Source organism: Melanostigma gelatinosum, assembly GCF_949748355.1.
Source record: "Melanostigma gelatinosum genome assembly, chromosome: 8".
Taxonomy (NCBI): Eukaryota; Metazoa; Chordata; class Actinopteri; order Perciformes; family Zoarcidae; genus Melanostigma; species Melanostigma gelatinosum.
In genome coordinates this window covers 7674757-7689971 of record NC_136641.1, presented here as the reverse complement: position 1 = coordinate 7689971, position 15215 = coordinate 7674757, and the positions used below count along the sequence as shown (strand labels likewise).

Sequence of the window (15215 nt, the reverse complement as noted above, 5' to 3'; positions counted from 1 at the left end):
AAAATAGAGGAGGATGGAGACAGAGTGAGACAGAGGGCAGTTCGCCAGTGTTTTCACACAAATCCCTACAGATTCTTCCCCTTCCCTAAGCTGGCCTCCTTGGGCACTGACTGTCACGCCTCTCTCCCATCCGTGGATCATCGATCCTTTTTTGAAGAGCGCCTCTATGGGTGCAAGAGCTCTGGGCTCTCTTCTCCTATTGGCAAATGGGAAAAAACTCTGATCTTGGGGAATTTCACTGCCCTCCACATTAGGTATGTAACGAGAAACTTCATTTGACCTCAACTGTAGAAACTTATCAAAACATGCCAGCTCCCGCCTGCTGAGCATGAAGGCAACCTTGTTTTTTTGAGCTTCTGCTTATGAAAAACATTACCTCTTTTGCATACGGTGTCAACAGTGTCATCTGCTGCGTGCACATTGGGAGAGTTTGCCTGTGATGGCATTTCAAACCATCTCTCGTAGCTTCCTAAAAACTCAAATCTGGGTCCGGGATTTCAGTCAAATCCAAAGAAACACTTACTGGTTTACTAGAGCCCCTGTGAGAATATTAAAGCCTGGCTACAATCACTGCAGCGGAGGACACACAGCGGCAGAAATGTGAGGGTAATATTGCACGTCACAGCGAGCTGCATTGTGCAATGGCCACTGAAGAGGAAAAACCCTTGAAGGGTGGAAGAACATATGAAATTAAAAGTTCCCCTTGTCCTCATAGGCTCAGCACAGATAGCCGAATGGAAGCGCTGGAAAGAGGGGAGTTAAATGAACTGTGTCCAAAGCCCATCTCTGGAGTGGGGAAGCACTGGAGAGGCTCACATCCACACCAGTAACAGTGTGATTTATGGCCCCTGTATCTACAGCCTCCAAACTCTAAATGAGCAACACAAGAAACAGAGATCGGGGGGGGGGGGGATAGAGAGAGACAGAGACGGAGAAAAAGAAAATAGTGGATGGGGAAGATTTCTGCTCTCCATCTCTACAACCTTTCTTTTCACCCCAAAGCCTGGAGAGAATTTGAACAATTATATTTCTGCCTCGGCCATTAAACAAACCGCCTTGTTCCTCTCACTGCATGTTTTGTTGCGACTCTTCCGATTTCTGGAGAAGCTCCAGGTTTCGGGAACACATTTGTCCTTTTTTATTTAACATTTTGTTGAATGTGGTCCTTTAGTCAGAGCTGTCGCACTAGTTTGTATACCGGTGCATCCTTAGACAAAGGAGCTCTCCACACACCGTGCACAGACAGGAACTGCTTGGCACATTCCTTCACATTATGCAGCAGGCTTTCTGTCTCTCTCTTTCTTTTTTTCTTTTTTGGAAGGTTGTAGGGCAGCACTGCAATTCCGTAATATTAGACAAGAACAAATGACGAGAACATGCCTCTTCGTAGGTGGTAAATGTCAGCCGCCGCACATTCACCAGCAACGCCATTGTTTGTTTTCACTGGAGGTAATAGCATCACCCCCCCCCCCTGATTTTGAGCCATTGTAGCAAAGTAGCAAATAGAATTGTTATCTTGAAGCCGGCTGCCAGCCTCTCCACCTCTGCCCCTCGAGCCAATCTCCCCCACTGCAATGACTTCAATGTTGGTGTTCTTCTTTCTCTCCTTGTGCCATCTCCCGTCTCCCCTCCCCTCATTGTTATTATAATTTGTTTCCCATCTCATCAGCGATTTCAGCCACATCTCTGCCTGAGCTGATGCCCCCCCAGCACTGCAGTGTGTCCGTGTACGGCTGCTGCCAGGACAACGTGACGGCGGCCTTAGGAGTCGGACTGGCTGGATGTCCCAGTAAGTCCCCTTCCACGTCCCCGTTGACCCCCGCAACTTCCATGTGATATGAGTTTGTTGTGTGCACGCACACAAAAAAGAAGTGAAACTTTAGATACTATCAGGCTATTTCAGCATATGGGACTTATTGTCCTTGACTGCAATTAAACGTTTCATCTCAATCCGAGGAATAATTATGATAATGTTGCACCATATCAACAGGAAAGATCTCTTCATCCGACGATCTTGACGAACGATAGCACGCAGACGGGGGGGGGGGGGCAGAAAATGCCTCATCAAGCCGTTAGCTAGGGGACACAGTATGGCTGGAGAAAATGCAGACTTAGAAATAAAGATATACAGAGATTTAGTAAAGAGGAAACTCACATAAGCACGCTTTATCCACCTTTTTATTTGTGGAATAGGGCTTAACGTCTGAGCCCAGCATGAATCTTTGATGCAGAATTCCCGTCATAGTCAGAATTCAGCTGTGGTAGGTTATGTGACGATAGGGTATTTCAAAGTTAGAATGAGCACAAACCAGTGTGTGTGTATCGGAGTAGAAGCTGCATCGATGTTGCTCTGTTCTCCTCAGGTACCTGTCAGTGCAATGCCTACGGCTCCTACAAGGGGAAGTGCGATCCGGCCACGGGCCAGTGCTCCTGTAAGCCGGGTGTCGGGGGACAGAAGTGCGACCGCTGCGAGCCGGGCTTCTGGAACTTCCGTGGCATCGTGACAGAGAACATGAGCGGCTGCACGCGTAAGGAATCTTCTTCACTCCACTGTTCCATGTGACTGCAGCAGCAGGAGCAGTCATTTGTTGCAGCGCTAGTCTCTGTATTTATGCTGCTTTTATGTTGCTTATGACGTCCTTGTATACGTTCTGTCGGTGAAGGGTCAGTTCAAACTAATTACAAAAAAACTAACATATTTTCTCGCATAGGGTTGTGGTTTTGTTGGGATTGTCGAATAAATTATTACTGTTTGTAGAGCCCAATAAAGCCTCAAATCAGTTTGCTTCAGAGGATTTTACTATCTTCAAAAAAAGTTTTAAAAGAGGCAAGCCTCAGGAAGAACAATAGAGGAGAGATCCCTCTTTTTACTCAAACTCACATGCAGTACATGCAGTAGGAGCACTGTGTTCGTCCCAAAACCAATGTCCTGGTTACTCTGGATAATCCATAGATCTCTCTGGGGACAGACTACTTTCTAACAAAGGAATAAATAGTCCCTTTTTAAAACTATTGGCTGTGGGCACCCAGCGTAACAGGGAAACTGGTTCTGGAAACCACATCTTTGAACAAAACAAAATCCCCACTTACAGTTTTGGGATGGAGCCATGAACCTTTTGAGACAGATATGTCAAAACCCGGACAAACGAAACCAAATCGACATGGCTCGATACCACTGGAGGTAGATTTAAAAGAGAGAGTTCGATAGATCGTAGGTTTTGAAGAAAAAAATCCGACTGTTTCCTTTAGTCCTGTCAAAACTGTATTGAACGAAGTGTCTTCATTTGTATTCAAGTGAAGAAGCCCCTTGTTTGTCTTGGTGTAATGCAATATGGTGACCAGCTCGTGTCCCGCCGCTACGGTGTCATAGGATACCCTCCCAACGCCGCAGAGCATCTTCAGTCAACAGCAGGAAGTGTGCAGGTAGATCACCCGTGGCCTGACCTTAACAAGGTTTACCCACAGCAAGCAGACAGCACACTGACTGCACACCGAAACCAGATCCAGCAGGAGAGGAGGCGGGAAACAAACAGCACATCATTGATTCTAGCAACATGATGGGGTCGCTGTCCTTCCCCTGAGGTTGTTTTCTGGAGTTTCTCTTGCGCACTCCTCCTCTCCGACTGTGGCCCCTAAGGCTGGCTGAACTTTTCACCACCCTCGACTCTGAGACATGGATGTATCTGACGCAAAGTTCAGAGGCTAAGGTTGCCTCAAACCAACTGTGTACACAATAGAAACCGAGCCCTTCTCATCCCTTTTCCTCTCATTGTCTCGAACTGGTACTTGTTTTCTCATCAGTCCTTTTTTTTTCATCTCCACGGCAGCGTGTAACTGCGACGCCACGGGCTCGGTCCGGGACGACTGCGAGCAGATGTCGGGTCTGTGTTCCTGCAAGACGGGAGTGAAGGGCATGAAGTGCAACGTGTGTCCAGACGGAAGCAAGATGGGCATGAACGGCTGCGACAAAGGTAATAAGGGAGAGTACCAAGGCGACCGGCGGAGCGCATAAGCGGCTCCTCCCCGCCATTCTCAAGTGTTTGTCCGCCGCCCGTCTGATCCGTGAGATCAGCCCCGTCTCTCTCTGTCTGCTCTTCACATCCATCTGGTTTATTGGCACAGGGAGAGAGTGGCTGCAGGGCAGCTCATCCATAGTGATTTGGAAAATACTGGAGTGTACAAATGACACCTTCGCGACACGTCGGCCATTGATATTTTATTTTCTGGGCCGTCACGCTCCATTTTTAGACACTTGCATGTGTATGTTTATACTTCTGCGTGAGGACTATTAATTACTTGTATTAATAACGGAAACAGCCCCAGTGATTGCACAAGCTAAAACAGCCGGTTGAGGGAAAGGTTAGTTCCCGCTGCGGGGCCCTGCATCTTCTTGATTAAGATGCACCATCAGATATCGACTGGAAGTCAAGAGCTTAATGAAGCCGGCAGTCCCGGCACAGTGGTGGGGCACACCGCCACACACCCGGCGAGATGAAAAGACAGAGGAGTGGTAGCACATGAAAGCGGGAGCTAAGGGCTGGGGGGGTACTCTAAGCCTCCGTGATGTTGCAGCAATGCAAAGACCCCACACTCGCAGCCCGGCAGGTGGATGGTTGAGCTCCCCGGCTGCAGCTCATGCAGTGGCAACTTCAAGGCTTCAAACGCTCCTTTGGAGGGTTTCAGGAGAGATCTGTGGAGGGGGAAAAAAGAAAACGAGCCAAAATATCCTGAGTGCACACCTTTACACAACTCTTTTTATTTATTTTTGATACTAGTAAGGCAGTTGAGGCAAAATGCTGTGGTCTATGAAAGCATGAATAATTCACACTGTGTGATGCTCCAGTAACGAGACGTTTTTTAAAATCACAAGTCGCTGCACGACTGTGGTTGTAAAGACACTAAAAACAGGTCCGTCACTCAGAGGAGGAAAACACACCGGGGTAATGCAACCATCTCGCAGCCCTTTCTCCGTCTCCTGCAGTCCGCACATTCTATAATCAATCAGAGCGGGGGCGAGGCGTCGGGGCGTGGCTGTGTCCTGGTCATTAAACCAGGTTTGAAGTCTGAGAGCTGTTTTCTATTCACGCAAACATCCGACAGTCAAGTACATTTTATTGATAGCCCAATAGCCCCCCCCCCCCCCCCCCCCGAAAAAGAGCAACAGAGGAGGAATCCCTCTCACAGGACAGACAGACGTGCATCTGTTGTATGTGCAGAATAACCTGATGAATAACTTACAATACAGACAATCTACAAAAGAAAAATGACAAATATCTTGTGAACATATCTTATAATGGGAATGTTATAGTAGCGGTGCGAGTTGGGGCACAACCATGGCAACTAGGCACAACCATGATCCAAGGCAACCTGCAAGATGACAGCTGTTATCAACAGCTGGACTGTTGCTCTACTATTAACATACAGTGTATATGAATGTGTTACAGACTCAGAAACACTTCTTTTGCTTTCATTGCTCTTAATATTGAATAATGATCTGTGGATTTTGAGAAATCAATCTCATTTATATTTTGGTAAACATACGCAGAACGTTCTGTAAATGTGAACGTTTAGCTTTAAATATGCATGCAAATGTATCTTTTCCAATTTAGATGCACATTGCCGTTGCTGTGAGCTGTGTGATTGTACGGAACGTGTAACAGCACAGACCCCCGTTTCTTCCCACAGGTCCCGAGGCCCCGGCTTCATGCGACCAGTTAGTGTGCCTCTTCGGAGCTACTTGCATGGAGGAGAACGGCCAAGCCCACTGCGAGTGCCCCCCGCCCGACTGCGATGAGAAGAACAAAACCAAGGTGGGTCTTTCAATCCGTCTGCACTTACAGTCAGGAATAAGAAGTTGTGCGACGGGAAGACATGGTGTCGGTGGCCTGCGGTGGAGTTAACGTATGTTGCCGTCTCCCAACGCTCTCCGTCTCTGTCACTGTGGAGCAGGTGTGCGGCTCAGATGGGGTGACCTATGCCGACCAGTGCCAGCTGAGGACCATAGCCTGCAGGCAGGACGAGGACGTCGCAGTGCAACACGTTGGACAGTGCACAGGTGAGCCCCGTCGTAGGCGCCATGCATCACGCGTCACACGGTCTGGAACTGGTGTCACCCCCCCTCCCCTCCTCCCCCGATCAAAAGATAATGACCAGTGCCACGGGGCCCCACATTGTCCTCCTTCTGCTGTTTGTCCTCCCTCCCTTCCTCCTTCCTCCCAAAGTAAAGTCACAGCAACGTGTGTGCAGTTACCTTGACTGATTTTGAGTCTACAAGACACACATGATGCTTTTTTTCTCAAAAGACATATTTCAGATTCATGGACAAGATCAAACTCGCATGTAAGGAGTTATTTGTCTCAAGCTCCATGATTGGGATCGTCTAAAAGCAAATTATTTCGTTTTATTTCTATTTACTACATAGAGTACGGTAAAGTAAGCCCCGTCCTCCCGCTGCACGTGAACCGCTGCCAGGTGAGAGCAAATATCACGTGTGACTGGAGAAACGTTAGAGCACGAACGAGAGAGGGAGATGTAGCGTTTTAAAGACAACGGCTCTGTGCGTTGACTGAAGTCTCGCGATCCCACGAGACACCAACGGCACTTCCCTTTTTGCTCTCGCGCCGCTCATTGGGTATGACGGCGGATGCAGAGCACGGTGTGTGTGTGCTGAGTAAAAGGTACAAGGTCTTGCCCGCTTGGTCCAGATGCTGATGACACGGTCTGTGTTAAGCTGTGTTGCAGGTACACGGATAAAGAATCCAAAAATATGCTCAGCCGGTGATCAACAAGGCTTTGATAAGTCCCCGAACATCTGGCACTTGCAAATCCGGTGCCCGTGGGTTATCGGGGGGGGGGGGGGGGGGGGGGGGGGGGGCCAAAATCCAGTCTGGTTTCGCATTCCTGTGTTGCCTGGCAATAGAGATGCGGGGTTGTGTGTAATTCCTCACCTAGCGTTGCTGCACACAGAAGGCAAGACGCCTCGCAGCGGACTCTCTTTCTCTCTCCCTCTCTCGCTCCCTCCCTCTCTCTCTTTCTCTCTATATATTGAATCCTCAGGGGAGGAAGAGACAGGCGAGCGCTTGGGCCCCGCCAGCAGCCACGTAAGATCTTTTAATTTCTTTTCCCCCGGATGCGGTCGCACTGCGGGTAGCTGCTCCGCCGCTGCCACCACTGTCGATATCGAGCTCATTTCACGTGTGGCTGGGTGCGAATTAGCATTTGCTCTGCCTCCGCCCCTCGCCGCGGTGCAGCTCTGCCCCCCCCCCGCTGTTTACATGCAGTGCTCCCAGACCCCAGGCCCTCCAAGCACTGACACGCGGATGCTTGCCGAGCTGCTATGCGACCTCACAAAAGGGCCTGCATAAATCAGCGACTATAGATCCTTTTTTTTTACATCATTGAACTTTTTTACGAGACCACAGAGTGAGACTACTGCAGCACAGTCGGGCCCACTAATGGGGCAGACTGGTGAAAGAATCGTGCAAGAAGAAGCTCCTTAAAATGTGCTCTGCCTGTGACAAGAAAGAAAAGAAACTGTGATGTTACGATTCTAAGTCTAAAAAGCGCAGCTACAGAGTGTATAGGGAGGGAATTGGTCTCGCTCAGCAAAAGATGAGGCCATATCTGTGCAACCAAGCAAAGAACAAATAATTCTAGAGCTATTCTGAATAAAGCATTTGGACCGATGAGCAAATTCTGACGCCGGAGGGGGGGGGGGAGGAAATGGCCACCAAGTTGGCAATGACCTGCCTCTCCCATATGGCGTTATCACCTGTAGGTTTGTGGCAAATTGGCAGCGAATGCCAGCATATGGCATCGGGAGCCCACCGCCCGCGTGTTAGGGTCTGTTACCTTCACCATCACCGTGTCCTGCCATCTTCTCTCATTACACAATCCCTCATTCTGTTCCCACTACTGTTGGACTCGCCATACTCTCCCCCCGCTATAGCTTTGTTAACCAGCTTTTTTCCCTTTCCTTTCTCTTATCATTTTCTTCTTGGCTCTTGCGGTTTCCTTGTCTTTCCCCCTTCCGATCTCCTGTATCCAGATTCCTCCTCCTCCTCCTCCTCCTCACTGAGCGTGGCTGACACCTCAAACAATCTTAATGACCGGCTTTCAACAATAACTGCACGGTTGAGACAAGGCGAGATGACAGTGATTCTTTTTTTCTTCTTTTCCCTCTCCGCCATGTGACATAACTGTCCATTGCTCCACTGAGAGGAAAGTAAGCACACACACACACACACAAGAAACGGGACTGTTAAACCTGATTAAGAGGAGCATCAGCTGAACAGACTGTGCTGCCACTCCCTCTTTCCTCTTTCAGACGTGTTTCTTTTCTTTCCTTATCCCATGTCACGGAGCTCGCTGCTCCAGATATGCACACACACACACACACACATTAGATACTTCCCAGGGAGCGAGCCGCCTGACGCTAAGCTTGGCACCTGACTGACAGGTGTAGCCAAGAGGAAAGGCGACGCATGCCACCGTTCTTGGCGATAGCATCGCTGCTCTGCTGTATATAGAGTGGATATACGAACATCTGCCGAGCTCTAAGCTGACCCCCCCCCCGCCAAGTGTCTCCCGGGCTTTTTCTGCCTGCATAGCTATCGCATTTCGCACCTCGGTGAGTAATTGCCAATCAAATAGGCGATTATAACAGTGTGATTAAGTCCTACACATTATGTTAGGCAAATCCTAATGAGGCGCAAATCTGCAGTATAGGTTTTTTTTTGTCTTTTTTTAATCTGTTCATTGTCACCCACACACCTATACCCGTGGGATGAACGTCAGTATTGTCATGCCTGATTGCCTGGGCTCAATCTGAAGTGCTCTCTTGACGTAGCATCTCGCCCCCCCCCCCCCCCCCCTCAGGAGTTTTTGTCCTGTTTATCGTTCTTTTATCGGAGCCAGTTTGTCCTTTTGCATGACGGTCTCTCTGCAGAGAGCCTCTTCTCTCTTCCCTCATTTGGATGGATTTTTAAATAAATGTTTGTGTGTGTGTGTGTGTGCCTGTGTGCGTCCGCTGAACAGCAGCGTGTTTGCGGTGGCGTTGACGGATGCTCATGCTCTCCGCGAGCAGCATGCAGCGCTCCGTCTTTGAAGCCGGAGTTAAAGCCGGCTTCTTTTGCCCCATTTCTATCAATCATTCATCACCGGAAGGCACTGGCTGTTGGTGATTAAAGCTTTGCTACTGGAGGGCAGCATTTGAATATGGATGTATAATTCATGTGCATTGGCACATGCACACAAACACATTCCATATGTGTGCCCACACAAGCATCGACACCGACTGGAGTAGTTTAACCCTGTCTGGGCAACATAACTCATCTGCAGGCGAAACCCACTGCAGTGCATACCGCTCCGAATGCAGTGCGTCATCTGTTGGCGTATTCCTGATCCAGTCTGCATATAGATGCACTTTCATTACTTAAGGTCTGTCAGATAAAGATTCTTGACATCCCATCCATTGCGGGTTTTTAATCAGAGGTTGCTTTTACAAACAGGAGTCTGCATATGTGTGTGCGTGTGTGTGTGTGTGTGTGTGTGTGTTCTTTTTTAATGTAATTTCATAATAATATTGTTAAGCATCAGGGAGAAGGGTTGGACCATTAAAGATTCGGTAAATGCAGAGGTAAAAGGTTATTGTCAACAGTAGGTTGTGATGATCATTAAGTGGCATTGTTGTGCTTCATTGGCTAATGTTGTATTTATTTCCTTTGGTGTGATGTTCGAGGTTGTGATGGAGTTATGTGAAGCCAAATCAAAACATTTTCATCTTTGCTCAGTCATTCATCCATTCCTTGCTTCCTCCCCTTCCCTCCACCAGAAACCATCTCTGAGCCGGCAGACCGACCCACCCCCAACCCCTCCGCCACCACCCCCGACTCCACCGCCGCCGCCATCACCACCCCGGCCCCATTCCACCCAAACATGGTGTGGGCCATCCCGCCTCCGAGGACGGAAGCGGCGGAGACCACCGGGCTTCCCCCGGCCACCACCCACTTTTCCACCCTCATGCGCAACCGAGCAAACCACCGCCACCCCAACCCCATCCAGCCGCAGTCCGCCGCCAACGCCCACTCCCCTCGCAACCGCCCCGTTCCCTCCCGCGCCGCCGCCAGCTCCTTCGAGGACTCGGGCAGCGGGGAGCCAAGCGGGGACGACCAGACCGAAGAAGAGGAGGAGGAGGCAGGTAGCGGCATCCCAACGGAGGACCGTCGGGCAGAGGAGCCTGTCGGTAAATCACTGCTCTTTCACTTCATTACCCATAATGCTTAGAGGGGTGTGTGGGAGGGGCTTTTTCTTTCTCCCAGGAAGGGGTTGGACAAAGTCATAGTCTCTTCTTAGCTGACATCCCAACACATCCATGCCATCATCTGTTAATTGAAAGCTAGCATCAGCACGGGCTTCTTTATCTCCATGCAAATTGTCTTTGAGGACACAAATGTCAAAGGGGGGAGAGGAGTCTTTGTAAACAGATGTCGTTTGTGTCATTTCCACTCGCACAAGATGTATATCTCAATGTCAGAAAAGAACGTATTTGCATGGGTCACCGTTGCTACATCAGCCATGCTCTTTCCTCCCATTCCAACGGCGCGCTCGCTCTCAACAGCTCGCAAAAACAAACCCAGGCTCTGTAAAATAGACTCTCGGCAGGCCAGATGAAACTGCTGGCCCGCATCTGGGGATCACTGGAGCCTGACTTGACAGGCCGATGTGACTGGGAGGTTGAGATGTGTGCGTGTGTGTGTGTGTGTGCGTGTGTCGAGGCTGCGTATCGTGTCACATGACTAGTCTCAAACCTTTCTCGACATGCCCTCCTGACTGTAACAGCAGGCTGCCGTTTTCTGAGGCCTCGTGCTGGGACAACAAGGGAAAGACTGAGACTTTTCAATCTTTTTTTCATTTTTCTGTTTGTTGTTTTCCACCCATCCGTCCACCTCGCCTGACAGCTCGCAGTAACAGGACAGGATTGATGGAAGAGCGTGGCCCCGGTGTGCTCTTCCTCGTCCTCCCTCTCCCAGAGTCTCAGATTTATTCTCTTGTCAGAGGCTGACCAGAGTGCTCGGTGGCGCGAGAGGCATGTAGCCTGTCTGCCAAGGAGACCCGGTGTCTCGTGGCCGTCTGTGTGTTTTGTGTGCGAGTGAATGTGTACCGAAGCATACTCTGATGTTTTTTGTGTTTTGTGTTTTGTGCGGGCTTGCTGACGTACAGGGCAGATTTCAACATGGATATTTAAATCTACACTAATCTGTGTGTCTTCATAATTGTGTGTTTGTTTGTTTGTATATGTATGTTGAGGTCTTGAGGTTTGTTTTGTGTGTGTGTGTGTGTGTGTGTGTGTGTGTGTGTGTATGCGTGTGTTAGTCTTATCTCCCGCTCCTCATGCCACTGAGTTTGTCCAATTCCGAGTGCACGTGTCACTGTCTGAGTATATAACTGTGAGCAGGCCAGAGGTGTGCGTTTCTACCTGTTTTTGTATCTGCTCTCTGTTGGAATCTTCTCTTGTCTGTGACCTGTGTGTGTGTGTGTGTGTGTGTGTGTGTGTGTGTGTGTGTGTGTGTGTGTGTGTGTGTGTGTGTGTGTGTGTGTGTGTGTGTGTTTATTTGACAGCTCTTATGGCTCCCACTGGAGTCATGCCGCGTCCCCTTGCCAATGTGACCGGCCCTCTTCCCCCACCCCCCCCCCCCCCTCCACCAGCACTCTCCTCTCTCTGGCCCAGCATCTGTAAATCTGCAGACTGCACACCAACAGATGCCCTATAAACCCCCTCCCCCCTCCTCCCCCCTCCTCCCCCCTCCCTCCTCTCGCCTCCTTTGACCGCGAGTCCTTGAGCCGGACGTCCCTCGTCTCTGACGTCTTTACAACTTGTTTAGCCCCTAGCTGTTTGCCTCCACGATTATTTCTAATCTCTGTCCGGCCATAAAACGCACCGCTCCCACCAAGACACCCCCTCCACCAACATCATCATTAGCGAGGACGGAGCTTCGCTGCCGTTGCACGCTGTCATCCTTCAAAGGGAGAAAGCCCGGCCACTTTAATGTCTTTTATGTCCCGAGATAGCCAGATATACAGGGACTGTAACACAAACACGCCTGTAAGGGGTTTTTTTCCCGTTCTTCTGGGAAGCCTTGAAGGCAAGTGCTCGCCAATCGGCAGTGAGCTGTTATCATATCCCCTCATCATATAAAGTGCTCTGTGTGTGACACGACTAGCAACAGCGCCCATTATGTGTTCTCTGCCTGACAAAATGAGTTCCAGGTGTTAAATCAATTCCCATGAAAATGCCATATAATCCCTCCCGACAGATGCCTCTATTAGCGTCCAATCACAGGTCAGCAGACTGAAAACTCACGGCCATCTGCCGAGTTGTGAGAAAACAACCGATCTTTACCTCAGCAACACGGCCGATCGTCAGAGTCTAAAAGAGTCTGTCTCCTCTGGCTCGCAGCGATATATGATGCTGGCTTGAATTTATGCATTTTCTAAAGCTTCATGAATTATTATGAGCCCCTATGTATCTCCCCCCAGATCCCACGCTGGCATCCACCACTGTACCCACAGCCGAGGACAGGTCGTCCTGTGACAACACGGAGTTCGGCTGCTGCCCCAACGGCAAGACACCGTCCAGCACTCCAGAGGGCGCCAACTGCCCCTGTAAGTCCAGAAGCCTGTTCAGAGAGCACTTTCTCTGCCTTTACTATTTCCTCTATGTCACCGTGTTCTCCCTCCTCTGTGTGTCTGCCTCCTGTTTAGCAGGTCGTCTATTATTAGAGATGATGTGCTGTTGGCATTTCATGTTCCTGGGGTTCGCCATCCACGTCCTAAGATTACAGTAACTTTCATGCCCGTGTGTTAAGCATGGAGCTGGAGCCGGGAGAGGGTTAGCCTAGCTTAGCATAAAGGCTGGAACCAGAGGGAAACGGCTCGTCTTATGAACACCTCGTCTTTGTAGTTTTACCGAAAGTTATTTGCATTTTCCTAGCGCTTTCGCATAATAACATTCACCCTCTTTGTCGAGACAAAGGGAGCGTTCTGCACCACAAATTGTTGAGCACGTTTATGTTGTGAACTTTTAGCTTAGCGTCGTAGCTTTTACAACTCATGGAACGAAATCCCAGAATTCCCACTTTGACATTCTGTTGCTCTTCGTGTTTAGAGCTGACAGCTCATGTGAATAATCAACTGTTTTTATTATCACTGCGCAGAATTCTGTCTTTGTTCTTCTGACGTCTTTTCTCCTATTTATAACCGCCATTTTTTTTTTGGATGCATTGAGAATCAACACGATATTTTGAATGTTGACTTCGGGAATCGTGATATTGTGCCATCTGCCTTGAACAACCAGATGAACAGGTGCTATTTTCTTTTTTCCGCTGCGATGCTTTCATGAATCACCACCCTCATATGCAAATGATCATATTGGCAGCTGGCAGGAAATTAAAAAAAACTAAAAACTGGTTATGAATTTGACGACACTGACTCTAATATTAGTCGTACCCTGAGTCATCGTCAGATTTTAGGGCCCATGTGCCTCGGTTTATGAAAAACCATCAGTGTCTATTCCTGCTTTTTCTCTATTCCCACACACACACAACTTCTTCTCTTTATCATTTGGTAGCTCCCCCTTCTATATCTCACTCTCTCCCCTCAACTCAGTCAATCTCACTCCAGTCTTGCATCAGCTCATTTCTCTCTGGAGTTGAGCGGCGAGAGAGCCGAGAGACTACTAGAGGCCGACGAGCGCTGTTGTACCAATCAGCGCCTTCTGCCAGACTCCGTTCATAAAGATAAAGGGCTTCTTTCTCCCATGTGCTCCTCGACCCCCCCCCATCCCACCGTTGCAATCTGCCCTCTATTTGTCCCGGCGGTGTTAGTCTGACTGATTGTGAAAGGAGGGATTCTTCTCGGCTCCCATGGAAGCACCAGGCCATGACTTGAAAGAGCTGAGGCCACAAATTAGCGCGCAGAGTTGCATTTCTGGCCCGTCGAATGTCCCAAATCCTTCCGATAAACCAGACGAGTTCGGCAGCGTGCAATCCAGAACGCGATCTGAAGATGCGAGGCCACCTTTGGCCTTCCACAGACCGCCTGCCTGTTTGTTTGTTTCACGGAGTTAACAGCCAAACAGAAGTGAAACACGGAACGCCACGTCTGTTGAGGTTGGATTTGATGTAATTTGGCCCCAAAGCCAGACGACAGAAGCACGTGCTGTACACGCTCGCGCCTGTGACAGCTTTTGGCTGGAAGACAACGGTTGCAACAAATCCACTGAAGCCTGTAAATATTTATCACAGCCAACAATGACGGCGCACCGGCGATCAATACTTCATTCAGCTCAAGTGTTACCAATAAAAGCAGGCAGAGGCGATCGGCTGATCGATACGGCCCGATCTTTTTTTTTTTTTTTTTTCTCCTTTTTGCTCATTAGAAGTGAAATGAGACGTCCCTCGCGCTCCAATATCAATCGTCCGCCATCTCACTGCACCGTCCGATGTATTGACGTGCGTCCGGCGGTCTCAAAACGCAAAAGGACTCATTTTCGGCTGTACCAATCTTCACATTTTATTTGAAACATCGAACGGTGAAGCGGCTCAAGGTTGAGCTCGGGGCCACACGTCCGCTCACTCATGGAGATCATCCTGGGTTCATTTGTTCAGGTATCGAGGTATCCTCCTCTGAGGTCTCTGTAGGCTTCAGTGCAACACTGGTCCCTGAGTCTGATCAAATGTCTGCCGGTCCTCCATATGTCACATTTAAACGAGGCAGCGGCATCCATTCGACGTCAAAGATAATGACCAGCAAATGCTCATGTGGAAGTTAATAACGCGCAAAGCTCCAGCGACTGTAAACTCTTCCATATGCCAGTGAAAGTCTGACAAATCCATTACGCGTTACAGTTCACGAGCATCTGATAAGTCAAATAGCTCTGTCCCTCCTTTCATCCCTCTCTTTCTTTCTCTCGTTACGTCCGTCACGGCAGTGGGCCGGAAAATCACCCTCTCTGATGTTTGTCTTCGTGGCAGATTAAAAGTCAGAACACTCCTCCTCCCCCCCCTCTTATCGGCCAAACCTCGCCCATTTGCCTCGTTTTTTATGGCTGCCGCCGCCGCATGTGAATCGATGTGTGCTGCCCCCTGAAAGCACTGTAAAGACCAGAGGGGAGGCAGGGGGGAGGGCGGGGGGGGACCACGGGTGGGGCGGGTGCC

At 49.4% G+C, this 15215-nt stretch overlaps 1 protein-coding gene across 5 annotated transcripts in view; it reads left to right on the top strand.

The window, feature by feature from the left end:
* The window catches only part of agrn (agrin), a gene marked incomplete at its 5' end in the record, with an annotated part of 228243 nt that overhangs the window by 179140 nt on the left and 33888 nt on the right, over positions 1–15215 (top strand). For 4 of the 5 annotated variants that reach the window (XM_079273779.1, XM_079273778.1, XM_079273780.1 and 1 more), the window contains 7 exons: positions 1670–1789; positions 2364–2528; positions 3828–3971; positions 5686–5810; positions 5950–6055; positions 9833–10243; positions 12538–12663. In XM_079273779.1, coding sequence (XP_079129905.1) covers positions 1670–1789; positions 2364–2528; positions 3828–3971; positions 5686–5810; positions 5950–6055; positions 9833–10243; positions 12538–12663 — 1197 coding nt within the window. The remainder of the gene's footprint in view (positions 1–1669; positions 1790–2363; positions 2529–3827; positions 3972–5685; positions 5811–5949; positions 6056–9832; positions 10244–12537; positions 12664–15215) is intronic. The other variant, XM_079273781.1, reaches the window with a different exon arrangement.